Genomic DNA, 15,432 nt, shown 5'->3' on the forward strand with positions numbered 1-15,432 from the left:
TCAGACTTACTTCCAGACATCAAATAGATTCCATTAGGATCTACTGCTAGACTTGTAACAGCATCCAAATGTGCTACCATAGAATGGATCATTTTACCTAAATAAAACATAACACAGAAGATAAAGTTTTCACAAATAGTTACCAACTTGAGAGATCAGAAACCATAACACAGCATCAACATAAAATAGACAATCACTATAGCAATATATTTTTATTGTGGTAAAATACACATAACATAAAATTTACCATTTTAACCATTTGGGAAGGTACCATTCAGTGGCTTTTAGAGCATTCGCAATGATATGCAACCATCACCATTATCCAGTTCAGAACATTTTCATCACTGCAAAAGGAAACCCGTACCCATTAAGTAGTCACTCCCTATTTCTCCCCTTCCCCCAAGTCCCTGGTTACCACTAATCTACCTTTTCTATGATTTAGCCTATTCTCGATGCTTCATACAAATGAAATCATACACGTAACATGTGGCTTTTTGTGTGTGCCTTCTGTCATTTAAAGGTTTTCAAGGTTCACCCAGTATACAGGCATACCTAGTTTTACTATGCTTCACAGATACTGCAGTGATTTTACAAAATGAAGATCTGTGACAACCCTGTATTGAACAAATCTACTGGCGCCATTTTCCAATAACATTGTTCACTTTGTGTCTCTGTGTCAGTTTGGGAATTCTTGCAATACTGCATGCAAACGTTTTCATTATTAATATATTTGTTACGGTCATCTATGATTGGTGCTTACAAGCTAGTGAAAGCTCAGCAATGGTTAACAATTTTTTTGCAATAAAGTTTTCTTTCATTAAGGCAGGTACATTGGTTTTTTAGATATAATACTATTGCACACTTAAGAGATAACAGTAAGGTATAAACATGACTTTTATATGCACTGGGAAATGAAAAAATTCATTTGACTCACTTTACTGCAAAATGGGCTTTAACGCAGTTGTGTGAACCCACAATATCTGTGAGGTATGCCTGTAATAATTTTTTGAAAGAATTTTAATTCCAAGGCAGAACTTTCCCAGTTACTCCTAAAAAAGGCATCTGTGTGACAATCTGACAGTATCTGGTAGACAGTGAAAAACATAATGACTGTATGGTTGCGTCCAAGGTTTAAGATCATGTAAACGGAATTAAACTAAAAACAGGAAGAATCTTTCTCATTAAGAAATGTAAAGAGTATTTCATTTATGGGGTTCCTGATAAATAAATCACTATGGGATATATTCCTAACTAAAGATTCTACTATTATCAAATTCATTTATCCTTTGAAATATTAATCATTTTGTACATTAGAAACAAGAAAGGGGAGAGAGGTGGGAGTATATCAGAGAAATTATTTGGATTTCCCCAGATAGTAACAAAAACACTGTTCTGGAAAACGGGATTTAATGAGTATCTTCAATGAAGATTTGGAAGAAAACGGGATTCAATGGCAAGTTAAAATTAAAAAAAAAAAAGTTACAAGTACAAAGTTGTGTTGCATAAATACTTTGGGGGCAGGGGAATTAGCCTCCACACTGGCAGTATATGCTTTTGGATAGACAGAAAGCAACATCATAAATTCATTTATCCAAGAAGAGAATAAAATAGCAAATACAGATACTTAAAAAAATTTCCTCCCCTTTCACTCAGCAATGAGTCTTTACTATTCAAATGCTTGAGCTGCTCCTAATGAGAGGCCTTCTCCAGAATTCTAGTTACAATCATTTGCCAGGTTTCTGGTCCTCTGATGACATTCCACACTGGAATATGAAATATATCTACTTTTGTTATTTGCTACAGCTACTGGCCTGAATATAAAACCACAACATAATCAAACGTGCAAAAAGTTACTCTGAAAAACATAAAAAGTCCTATCACTTTCTGGCAATACTAAGCATGTCACCAGTTAAGTACAAAATTAAGTCTCTCATCATTTCAAACGACATCTGTTGGTGTTTCACTAATACTAACAGAATAATTTTAGGGATTCTTCTCTACTACAGAAAAATCATTCAACATACTATCTTTAATTGCTTAGTCCAACACAATTCATCTATCAGTTCTAGAATCCATTCCTCTCAATATGCCTATAAAAAAACCAAGTATGAAATTGTTGGCTTCCAGGACAATACTCTCAAATCATTAGGGGTTAAGCAAGATTAGCTTCTCTGAAAAAGTAAAATCTATGATGGTCACTCTTAACTCACAGATCTAGTGCTAACTTCTTTCCTGAGAATGATCCTGTATCTCCTAAATTTAACATGTCTTAAATACAAAGAATTCTTTCATCCAAACAGCAGAAATACCCATTTCTTTAAGGGTACTATAATCTTCCCAGTTTATCTCCTGGTGCACTAAATTAACCCTCCTGGTGCACTAAATTAACCCTCACTATGAAAACCTGAGTCAGTTTAGAGTCAACCCTTCCTCTCCCCAAATACGTGGAATGCAAAACCAATTTGAATGCTGGCTTCCACTGGTAACCACAGAAGTCACAAAACTTGTGACACCTCCAAAGAATTAGGATTCCTCCTTTCTCAACATATACTTAAAGCTTCTCACATTTAACCAATTTTACTTTTGACTCATGCCTCTGCTACTACCTCTCTTCGCTGACCAAAATTAATTCTTTCCTTCTGTAACAGAGGCAAATAGAGGATACATGCAGTCACCTATTCTCCCCTCCCTGGCACCTTAAGCCCTTGGACTTGGATAATCAATATCATGGGCCGCTAAGAAATGGGGACAAAAATAGGTATTAAAAAAACGTGGACTGCGGAAGCAAACTGAATGAGTGTGAATCCCAACCCTTTAATTTCTCTCTGCTGTGTAACAATGAACAAATTATGTAACTTCTTTGAAGACTTTTATTTCAAACCTAAAATGGAGACAATAATAATGTATCTACTTTACAGTTAGTTATAAGAGGAACAAACATGTTAATATATGTAAATCTAATAGAACAATGTCTCACTTGCAGTAAGCAATATAACACTAGGGTATAAATTCTAAGAGGACCAGACATTTTGTTTTGTTCACCAAGCAATGAAAACTATGCCAAGGATATGGCAGACACTCAATAAATTGTGAATGAATGAGTCCACAACAAATTCAGTATCTTCTGTTTCCAACTCCTCCATATGACTCACGTATACACCTTCTCCTAGACTCACTATCACTAACTAAATCTCTCAGGAACAGTATATGCAACACAAATTTATATCTCTACCAAATTTTAAAAATCACGAGCCTTAATATTTCTCTAGAATAGTAGAAACTGAAATTATTTAAAATCAAAGATCTACCAGATAATGCAATTTAAATAATCTTTCTAAACCAATTTTATAAACCCCTACTCAAATATTTTAAGTGGTTTTCACAGTGCATAGTATAAACAAAAATCCATCATTCTTAGCCTGGCTCTGAAAAGTTCTCCTCCATTGATTGGGTTTCTCTTCTCCAAACTTACCTTTTTGGCATTACCTATAAGAAACTTCTGTTCTAGCCCAAGTTTCTACCACCATGCTGACTCTGCTCAAAATATGCCCTTATCTGGAATTTCTTACTACCTTCTTTCCTTAAAACAACAACAAAAAAACCTTACCATTTCTTTAAGGCAAAGACCAAACCCATACTATGAAAACTCCTTTATCTAGTACTATGAAAACTCCTTTATCTAGCATGGTTCATCTTACTGCATGTACGAGTGCACACGTGTGCGTGCATGTGTGCAAGCACACACATACATCCTATTTCCCCAAACAATGATAAGCTCCCAGAGAGCAGAAACCACACCTTACAGAACATATAGCTAGTATGTGTGGAATACAAAATGCTAAATATATTTTTGCTGTTAAAAATCTAAGAACTTATTGAATCCATTCATAGTATCAATTTCTATAATGTTTGAGATTAAAAAATCGATTAAATATATTAGTCATTTGCCAGAATAATATTCTATTAGAAACTTAACTAATTGGCAACATCAGAACAGTTATGGAAATATTCTAGTTTGTCACATTTACTTTTTTTTATTTTTTTAATGTTTTTATTTATTTTTAAGACAGAGAGAGAGCATGAGCAGGGGAGGGGCAGAGACCGAGGGAGACACAGAATCCGAAGCAGGCTCCAGGCTCTGAGCTGTCAGCACAGAGCCCGACGTGGGGCTCGAACTCACAGACTGTGAGATCATGACCTGAGCTGAAGTTGGACGCTTAACTGACTGAGCCACCCAGGCGCCCCACATTTATTTTTTATAAAGTTTTTTTAATGTTTTATTTATTTTTGAGAGAGAGAGAGCATAAACAGGGAAGGGGAAGAGAGAGAGGAGAACAGAGGATCTGAAGCAGGCTCCATGCTGACAGCAGAAAGCCCAATGTGGGGCTTGAAGCCACAAACCGCAAGATCATGACCTGAGCTGAAGTCGGATGCTTAATCGACTGAACCACCCAGGTGCCCTTAGTTTGTCACATTTAAATGAATTAACATTTTTCAGGGAAAAGTTTCTTTGGAAACAGTATATCTGAACACAATTTACAGTTTAACTCAATGTTGTTATGTATAGTGTTTACCTGTGTGTGAAGTGAGACAGGATTTAAAATTTTTTTTTCACATTTATTTATTTTTGAAAGAGAGCAAGACAGAGTGTGAATGGGGGAGGAGCAGAGAGAGGGGGGCATGGCGGGGGGACACAGAATCTGAAGCAGGCTCCAGGCTCTGAGCTGTCAGCATGGAGCCCGACACAGGGCTAGAACTCATGGACCATGAGATCATGACATGAGCTGAAAGTCGGACGCTTAACCGACTGAGCCACCCAGGTGTCCCTAAGTGAGACAGGATTTAGAAATAATTTTTTCATTGTTAAGAGCCTATCGCTTTGTCTTTACATTACAGATAAGGTAACCAGACTAGTTAACAGAAAGAATAAATTGGTAGAATTTGTGAATGATCTGAAAAACTATAGGCTCCTTGTTATTAAATAAAATTTTATTACTACGTTCTTGATTTCTGCCAATAAAATAGCTCTAGAGAATCACGTTTTGCTGTTAATACACTACTAAAATTCCTGAACCTCCCCTTACAAATATAAATCCTCAATAGGTAATTTACAAAAAATCTCTTTATAGGAGCACCTGGGTGGCTCAGTCTGTTAGGTGACTGACTTCGGCTCAGGTCATAATCTCACAGTTTGTGGGATTGAGCCCCATGTCAGGCTCTGTGCTGATAGCTCAGAGCCTGGAGCCTGCTTCAAATCCTGTGTATCTCTCTCTCTCTGCCCCTCCTCTACTCATGTTCTGTCTCCCTTTCTCAAAAATAAACATTAAAAAATTTTTTTTAACTTCTTATAAATACAGTAAAGGAAGTTATCTCTGTGCTTGCAGCAGAGGTAGATCTTGAGGCTTCATAAAAATGTTCAAAGAAATGATTTGAGAAGGTGTTAAACTGAAAACCTTCATATGAATATGAATCTTCTTTCCTGTGCAATATAGATTGTGAATATCCATTCTCTTCTCAACTTGTTCCACTGAGTTAAAAGGAACCTGTCCATTAGAGTGTTATTTTAACACAGGGATTTGTTGTTAGACTCTAAAGATTAATAATTATAACTATGTTCTCTTTTTTTTTTAATTTTTATTTTTATTTAAAAAATTTTTTTTAACGTTTATTTATTTTTGAGACAGATAGAGACCGAGCATGAACGGGGAAGGGTCAGAAAGAGGGAGACACAGAATCTGAAACAGGCTCCAGGCTCTGAGCTGTCAGCACAGAGCCCGACACGGGGCTCGAACTCACGGACCGTGAGATCATGACCTGAGCCGAAGTCGGCCGCTTAACCAACTGAGCCACCCAGGCGCCCCAACCATGTTCTCTATAAACTTCAAAGAGAATGTGTAGTTCTGATTTGCTGTCTTGCTTAATCTATTGCCCTGCAGTAGGGTTGCAATTAACATGTAAGTTTTTTTACTTGGAAATCCTTCAATACCCATTTTAACTTCTCAAAGAAGCTTCTCTAGCTGAGCACAAACAGTAACTTATGTGGTATTCTAATGACAGATGAAACAGGTCTATGGCAAAATTAAAATTTATTTTGACTTCTATATAATTGGTAAGTTTCCTTACAAGAAATGGAGGGAAAATGGCATAAACCATTTCCACTATTTTATCATTTCAGCTGAGAAATAATTCTAACAGCATATTTGAAATGTCAAACACCAGAAAGAGACCTCTTCTGCTATACTAATGCCCAACAGAATATGAAGAAAAAAATTCAAATGGATGAGTTTATATTTAACATGACATGAAAAAATCGTTAATAGATAGGCAAGGTATTATATATGCTTAAGAACAGAACTTGACATGTAAGTAAAACAAAAATCTTAGTTAAAATGGCTTAACTTAGCAATCTTGAAGGCAAAAAGTCCATGTCTTACATAAAAGAACAGCCTTTAAAAAAATACAACAAAAACAAAAAAACAAAAAAAAAAAAACCACTAGCCTTTGTGCTCAGTGCAGAGCCCAATGTGGGGCTTGATCTCACCACTCTGAGATCAAGACCTGAGCTGAGATCAAGAATCAGACACTTGATGGACTGAGCCACCCAGGCACCCCCACCAAAATAGCATTTTTGATCATGTCAAATTTACAGTATTATTAATAAGACTAAAAAGAAAAAAAGACAATCTACTTACCCGTTTTATTATCAAAAAATTTGATGTGTCTATCTTCATGAGCAGTTATTGTAACAGGAAGTGTGGGATGACTTACTACTCTGTTAATGTGATTATTGGATTGTAAACCTGAAAAATAAAGGAAGATAATGCAGTAAAATTCAAACCTTCAATTAAAAACTGGATGATGGTTTTTTTATTCTTACCAAAAAATAAGAATCATTTAGAAATTAAAGCATTTGTATAAAATAAAAATCTGAGAAAACCAGAGCCGTAGAGAGATAAAGTTTCTTTAAAAATACATGTTTAAGCTATCATGTCCTATAATATGGATAGTACTAACTCTGAGTTTAGGAAAAGTTAGAAGTAGTTTAATGCAGATTGTCAGTACAGATAATTTAGAATCTTTTATTTGTTTGAAAGAGAGAGAGCAAGTGGGGTACAAACACAGGAAATCCCAAGCAAGCACCACGCTGTCAGCAGGGAGCCTGATGCAGGGCTTGATCCCATGAACCATGAGATCATGACCTGAGCTGAAATCAAGAGTTGGATGCTCAACCGACTGAGCTACTCAGGCACCACTAAATGATTTAGAATCTTAAAAGACTCACAGTAATTAGTACTTTAAATAAACAGCCCATAAATGAATTATAAGCATTTAATGAAAAAATGTGTAGGTAATAATTAGATGTTTGCAAGGAACAATGCCCATCCTACCCACATTCACCAAAAACAAAAAAACAAAACAAAACAAAACAAAAAACAAAAAACACCACAAGAACAGGAATCAATGTTCTTAGGGATACCTTTCTTTGTAACCAAACTCTTAAAGGTTTTACTAAATTAGATAGAGAAGGATCAAAATTCAGAGGGGCGTGTGGGTGGTTCAGTTAGGTTAAACATTGGACTTGTGATTTTGACTCAGGTCATGATCTTACGGTTTGTGAGATCACGCCCCATGTTGAGCTCTGTGCTGACAGCATGGAGCCTACTTGGGATTCTCTCTCATAATAAATAAATGTTAAAATAAAAACTAATGGGAAAATATCAACATTATTAGATTTAAACTAAATCAGTCATTCCACATATATATATAAGAACTCTTAACTGAACTTAAGATACATTACCTAAGAGGGAGAAAGGGAATAGAGATGAAAAGACTTCTCTGAGCATAATGTGGAGATTTGACCATGAAACCATTTAAATGGTTTAAATAATAATAAAGTGATTATTTTTTAAAGCACTCACAAAAAACACAAGTTAACTTAAAAGAATGTAACTGTAGGGGCACCTGGGTGGCTCAGTCAGTTAAGTGTCCAACTTTGGCTTAGATCATGATCTCACGGTTTGTGGGTTCAAGCCCTGTATTGGGCTCTGTGCTGACAGCTTGGAGCCTGGAGCCTGCTTCAGATTCTGTACCTTCCTCTCTTTCCCCCTCCCCTGCTCGCACTCTCTCTCTCCCTCATAAATAAACATTAAAAAAAAAAAAAAAAAAGAATGTAACTGTATATCCAATTGGAATATGAACACACAAAAAAAGAACCATTTCAAGTAACTTTAAAGCACAGTAATTAGCCTGTCTGTCCCTAGTGGAATATACCATGAATACAAAACTACTATTGGTGGTGGTACTGGTTTTATTATTCTGAGATGACTGTATTTGTACTGTGGAATGAATCAAACGAGATTACAATGATTTTGCTGAGAACCAAGAGTTTAGCATGAATAAAATGAGGTAAGGGGCACCTGGGTGCCTTAGTTGGTTAGGTGTCCAAGTCTTGATTTCAGCTCAGATCATGATGTCATGGTTCATGAGACTGAGAGCAGCGTTGGGCTCTGTGCTATTAGTGCTTGGGATTCTCTCCCTCCCTCTCCCTCTGCCCCTCTCACTTGTATTCTCTCTCAAAACAAACTTTAAAAATAAATAAGTAAATAAATAAATAAAATGAGGTAAAAAGCAATGACATAAATCTAATCTTTTTTTAATGAAATATTAATTCATTTTTAAGAGTGTGTGGGAGCGGGGTAGGGGCAGAGAGAGGAGGACAGAGGATCTGAAGTGGGCTCTGGGCTGACAGCAGGGAGCCTGAAGTGGGGCTCGAACTCAGGAACTCTGAGATCATGACCTGAGCCGAAGTCGGCCGCTCAACCAAGTGAGCCACCCAGATGCCCCACAATGAGATAAATCTAAATTTGAACAGGAAGTATTTGAATAGGAAGCATTAGTATGAAGTCTATCAGTGTTTTTCTTTCTTAAAAGTGCATTTGTAGCTCTGTTCACTGAAAAAGCCTAAAACAATGAGCAACTCAAGAGCTACAAAAGCCATGAGAACCAATCCAATAGCCTTGCACCTATATTGTGGTCTCTAAATGCCATTTTCCAATAAAAGAAACTATGACTCCTTAGAGAAATGGGTAATTTCAGTCTGAGGCACAAAATGAACAAGATGGACCTAAACATCTTGCTACATCAGAAAGTGAGAAAGCTATAAATGACTAGCAGATTCAGGTCAAAATGACTCAAGAGCCAAAGTGAATAAGCTCCCACTGGCCAAAGATGAAATAATCTGAGGAGTGATAAAAATAACTTGCAGTAGATTAAAACACATCAGATAATTTATATCTGAGATCAGAGATTACGATGGTAATAAAAACAAACACCACCCCAAGAGACTCAATGGACACCTTTTTTTTTTTTTTTAAAGTTTATTTATTTTGAGGGAGAGAGAGAGCACAAGCAGAGGAAAGGCAGAGAGAATCCCAAGCAGATTCTGCACTGTCAGCACAGAGCCGTATGTGGGCTCGAATTTACGAACCACGAGATCATGACCTGGACCGAAATCAAGAGTTGGATGCTAAACCAACTGAGCCACCCAGGCATCCCTCAATGGTCACCTTTAGGTGATGCTAGGAAACCACTTCATTATTTTGAAAACTGATAAAGGTGGGGGGATCAACAACTGACCTTCCCCTTCACTTATAATCACTAACTCCAGGGTAACCAAATTACTGATAAGGGGTGTTCCCTTTTATAGACAGATTCTAGCTAATAAGTGGAAAAGAAATGAAAGTATTAGAAAATCATTTTTCAAGAGAATTATGGACCTATGCAATAATCAAGATTGAAAACGTAAGAAAAATATAAACAACCAGACAATATTTACTTCCAATAAAAGTTCACAAATTACTATGAAATAGTCTTGCCAAGAACCTTTAAAAACTTTAAAATGAAGACAAATCAAAACATTAAACCTGAGTTTGAATAAGCTTCTAGATGTATAAACTATTTACAGAAATGAAATGAAAAGAGAAAGCACCTTAAATGATACCACAAGGATGCAAACAGCAAAATTCACACTGTGGAGATTCTATAGGACAAACTATCCAATTTCTTCAATTAAAAAACCCAAAGGAAATAAAAGAGATGGACAGAGAACCTACAGATAGGAAGAAACCTGAGACTTATCAACCAATTACAATGCATAGGCCTTATCTGGATCCCTATTTAAATAAACTGAAAAACACATACCACTTTCTAAACAATGGCCATTCAGATGTAATTACTGGAGCTGGATAATGAATTCCTCAGGCTTATATTCTCTACTTTTATATGTATTTCCATTAAAAATTTTAGGGGCGCCTGGGTGGCTCAGTCGGTTAAGCGTCCGACTTCAGCTCAGGTCACGATCTCACGGTCCGTGAGTTCGAGCCCCGCGTCAGGCTCTGGGCTGATGGCTCAGAGCCTGGAGCCTGCTTCCAATTCTGTGTCTCCCTCTCTCTCTGCTCCTCCCCCGTTCATGCTCTGTCTCTGTCTCAAAAATAAATAAACGTTAAAAAAAAAAAAAATTAAAAAAAAATTTTTTTTAAAATTATTTCCCTCGGGGCGCCTGGGTGGCTCAGTCGGTTAAGCATCTAACTCTTGATTTCGACTCGGGTCACGATCTCACAGTTCATGAGCTTGAGCCCCACATCGGGCTCTATGATGATGGTGAGGAGTCTGCTTGGGATTCTCTCTGTATCCCCCTCTCTCTGTTCCTCCACTTGTGCTCTCTCTCTCAAAATAAATAAATAAACTTAAATAAAATAAAATAAGATAAACTTAATAAAATAAAATAAAATAAAATAAAACAAATAAACTCCCCTTTTGCATTTGTGTTGCTCTACTCTCTGTCCCCTATACTCTCTAAGCTTTTAAGCATAATTTGAGAAAACAGCAGAAAACAATGTAAATGAGTACAACTACAATGCATTAAAACTATTTTTTCATCATAAATTCAAACAGTCAAAATGTGAAAATTAAAAGATTATTGTTATTATTTAATAATCTTGTAAGGTTTCAAAGAAACTTATGAAAACTTACCAGAATCTATCTGTGAGGATAGCATCACCAATGATTGTGATGTTTCTAAATCATAAATTACTGTACTACCAGTGTTGAAAGAGGTCACCATATGAGCTGGATCACAGCCTATAAAGTCAACTGATGTAGGGATTCCATGCTCTGAAAAGGATCCCCAAAGAGACACAAAGTAAAAACAATTTAGAAATCCCTGCTTTTCTCAAGTATTTTTGAAATAATGTTAATAATGAAAACGAGAGTGATTTTATTAGGATAGTGAGATACAACAGGTAATTTTCCCTTAATTATTTTAAGTTGTTATAATTTTCTGTTTAACATCATAAGAAAAACAGAGGGCTCAAAAGTTAAGAGGAGATATGTGCAGAAGTTAATTCTCTTATGCATTTTCTGCTAAGAAAGAAAAAAAATCCAAGGTGAGTCTGCTGGCCGACTTGCCAACATTATTTTTTACCGTAAAATGATAAATTAGCATTCTCACATCACTGTTGTGGGAGAATACACCTGTTTGAGACCTATAAGCCTCATCATGTAGCTCATACAGATTGAATTTTTGGATCTGTGAACATAAAGCTTAGAGTCTGGAATCTGCCAATGCGTTACTATCCTGCCATGTCCAGAGCAGCAATTTCTCTCTTTATTGAAGTCAATGGGCCAGATTAATGCACAATTAGGTGAAATCCAGAGTCAAGCAATTAATTACCCAGATGAAGTAAGAAACAAATATCTAAATCAATTTTTACCTCAAAAGCTTGGGTAATTGAAAAATTAGTAGAATCACTAATGTATTGAAGAGACTTAACAAAATTAAGCATATATGATTCATCTAAAATACAACATAGTTTTAAAGGTCTGATTTTTAAAAATAACTTTAAAGTGACTCAAATATGAGTAATGCTAATACATAAACATATGTACATAAATAAACGTTATCACAAAGCAAATTGCCTAAAGCTTTATTGACAGGAAAATATTTGAAACTGTACAAGTAACTAACTCAGTTTGTACTTCCCACTTAAGGTTACTATTTCAATGATTATTAGACTTCTCAACCAATGTGCTTTGGTATCAGCTATGCTTAAGACTGGGATCCCTTTAGTCTTTGTGGGCAGCCACCTGGAATTGGTGGAGGGTTTCAAGTTGTTCCTATAAGCGGCCTCATTTGTCTACTGCACTATTACAAAGAGTTTTATTTTTTAAATAGGATATGTCCTGAAAAGGTCAAAAGGCACCAAGCTATAGGATGTACTTGTAAAGCACCTTTCTTGTTTATAAGAAATGACTAGGAGTAAAAAGAGTATCACAAGCTTTATAAAATTCTTTCAATACATCTCTTGGAGTAGCAAAGAAATAGTAAATCAATTGCTTTGTTGTTTGTATCTTTCCAAATTATTAAAAAGATAACTTTTTTATAGGGCAAAATATACTCACCCTTGTCTCCATTGTAAGTGCAAATACATGGCAATTTTTCTTGTGGATTCCATAACCTAACAGTGCCATCTGCTGAACAAGACAGTAATTGATTTTTTATGCCACTATAAGCAAGACCCCAGACAGCATCTGTATGTGCAACTAAAGTGCCAGCTAGAACATTTGGCTCTGGGAAGAAACAACAAACAAACAAAAATTAGCTTAAAACAGTTGGAAAGAAATGTTTTGGATAAAGATAACTTACCATATAATTATGTATAAAAGACTACATATAATGGCCCTAAGAAGATAACCAAAGTGTACACAATGGTCATCACTAAGTTGTGGAATTATGGGTTATTTTTATCTCCCCCACAATACTCTCCTGTATTTTTGCAATTTTCTATGCTTTTATTTTGTCTTGAGTTTAATTTTATTTAATTTTAAGTTTTTATTTAAATTCTACTTAGTTAACATACAGTGTAATATTAGTTTCAGGAGCAGAACAAGGGCCCTCCTTAACGTCTACCTGCCCTCCATCAACCCTATTTGTTCTCTACAGTTAAGAGTCTATTTTCAGATTTGTTTTCTTTTCTTTCCCCGCCCCCCTCCCGCTATGTTCATCTGTTTTGTTTCTTAAATTCCACATGGTGAAATCATATGGTATTTATCTTTCTGACTTATTTCGCTTAGCATAATATACTCTAGCTTATGAAGAACATACACTTTTTAACAAACAGCTTTAATGAGATATAATTCCCATACCATATAATTCACCAATTTAAAGTGTACAATTCAGTGGTTTTTAGTATCTTCACAGAGTTATTCAATCATCAGCACCTCAATTTTAGGACACTTTCATCACTCATTAGCCACGCCTTCCCCATCCCAATTCTCCCTGCTTTTCCACAGCCCTATGTAACCACTAATCTACTTTGTTTCTAGAAGTTTGTTTATTATGGACATTTCATACAAACAGCCTTTTGTGACTGGCTTCTTACACTTAGCATAATGTTCCTAAGGTTCATTCATGCTGTAACATGTCAGTACTTTCTTCTTAATGCTGAGTAATATCCACGGTATGGACATAACTACATTTTATCATCATTTGATGGACATGGTAGCTGAAAATAACACTGTACACAATCTGTCCTACAATCCTGAATCTCTAGTAAACTTCCACTTTCCACGGCTATTTAAAAAAAATTTTTTTTAATGTTTATTTTGAGAGAGAGAGCGAGAGCACAAACAGGGGAGACATTTCCTATCTGCAGACAGAGGGCGAGAGAGAATCCTAAGCAGGCTGCGCACTGTCAGCACAGAGCTGGATGAGGGGCTCAAACCCATGAACCATGAGATCATGACCTGAGCCAAACCCAAAAGTCAGATGCTTAACTGACTGAGCCACTCAGGAACCCCTCCACAGCTATTTCTTATTATCTCCAGAATTCTCATAGTTCCCAACCTCCCTTCCTCATGAATGATTATCTACTTCACTGAGAAAATAGAACACTGAAGAACCTCTCCCCCATCTTTCCACCACCCAATCTACTAGTGTCTAAAGCCATCTTCTCCTTGCTTCCATATAGGAAGTAAGGAATTTTCCTTTTTTTAAAAAAAATGTTTGTTTATTTTTGAATGAGAAAGAGAGAAGGGAGGGGGAAGAGAGACAGGGTGACAGAGGATCCAAAGTGGGCTCTCTGCTGTCAGCGCACTCAGGAATTGTGAGATTATGACCTAAACTGAAGTTGGATTGAGCCACCCAGGCACCCCAGGAATTGTTCTCCTTCTTATCAAAGGCTAATTCTATCACGTATATTCTGGATTCCATTCAACTCACTAAGTTGCTTTCATGATGACAGTTTCCCTACTATACAATAATTCTCCTTCTCCTTGGGATCATTACCACAGCAAACAAATATGCTCCAGAATCTCCTGACTTAAAGAAAAACCTTAACCTTACATCACCATTCCAAGAGACCAACACGAAAGGCATATTAAATAATTATGCTTTTTATCTCTCATTCACTTTCTCAATCAGTCTAATCTGGTTTCTGATACCATCACTACACCAAAACAATCCTTGCTAAAATCACCAATGATGAATTCTCTTCTAGCAAGTTTAAAAAATTTTTCTTTCTTTGAAGATTTCTTTGTTACTCTCATCACACTGCTTTTCATTCAGAGTGTGCCCTGAAAAGTTGCCCAGAGGTCCCTTTACCTTTTGGTCTTAATCCCAGTATCCAACCTCCAGCCAGCTAAAACCTGGGTGACCTATTTGACACTTACAAAAAGGAACTTTTCTATCCTCTTATTATTATACTTCTCAGCAACATTTCAAAGTGCAGCATGCTTCCTTCTTCTCAAAATGGCTTTTTCTTTTGGTATGCTTCCAAGATCCCATTGTCCTGCACCTCTTCCTTCCTCAGTTTCCTTTGTTGGTTCTCTTGCTGTAGTCACTCTCCCAATGTCAGAGTTGCTCAGGACTTTGCCTTCTCTTCATGCCCTACACAACATGCTCTCCCTGTATTAATATCTTGATAATAATTACTTGATATGCCATTTCTTAACATGCCTAAAAACCGAACTCACCATCTTTAATCTTCTTACAACTGTTCCGCCCCCATTTCAATATGTTACCATTATATACTCAATTGCTCATGTCAAAAAATACAGAGTGGTGGTAAAAATGTTCTGAATTAGATAGTGGTAATGGCCGCATAACCCTGTGAATATAGTAAAAACCACTGAACTGTATACTTAACAAGGGTGAATTTTATCATATGTGAATGTCAATAAAGCTGTTTTAAAAAGTAACAAAATCAAGAATCACTTATCCATCAATTTCTCTACTCAATCCAATTTTTCAGTAGATTCTGCTTATTCTACCTTACCTCCCCAATATATCATAAATTCATTTTTCACCAACTGCTTTGCTACCAACTGGTTTATCGCCACTATGATCTTGGAAACATCATCTCTCACCTACTCTAC

General features: G+C 36.2%; 1 protein-coding gene across 7 annotated transcripts in view; it reads right to left on the bottom strand.

The window, feature by feature from the left end:
• The window catches only part of STRN3 (striatin 3), a 106,003-nt gene that overhangs the window by 2,859 nt on the left and 87,712 nt on the right, over nucleotides 1–15,432 (bottom strand). For 6 of the 7 annotated variants that reach the window (XM_060619449.2, XM_060619443.2, XM_060619444.2 and 3 more), the window contains 4 exons: nucleotides 12,460–12,627; nucleotides 11,032–11,172; nucleotides 6,693–6,800; nucleotides 11–97 (listed from right to left, as the gene is read on the bottom strand). In XM_060619449.2, the coding sequence (XP_060475432.1) occupies nucleotides 11–97; nucleotides 6,693–6,800; nucleotides 11,032–11,172; nucleotides 12,460–12,627 (504 nt within the window). Of the gene's footprint in view, nucleotides 1–10; nucleotides 98–247; nucleotides 345–6,692; nucleotides 6,801–11,031; nucleotides 11,173–12,459; nucleotides 12,628–15,432 lie in introns of those variants that run through there. The other variant, XR_009606137.3, reaches the window with a different exon arrangement.

The sequence above is a fragment of the Panthera onca genome, chromosome B3, assembly GCF_046562875.1.
Source record: "Panthera onca isolate mPanOnc1 chromosome B3, mPanOnc1 haplotype 2, whole genome shotgun sequence".
Lineage (NCBI taxonomy): Eukaryota > Metazoa > Chordata > Mammalia > Carnivora > Felidae > Panthera > Panthera onca.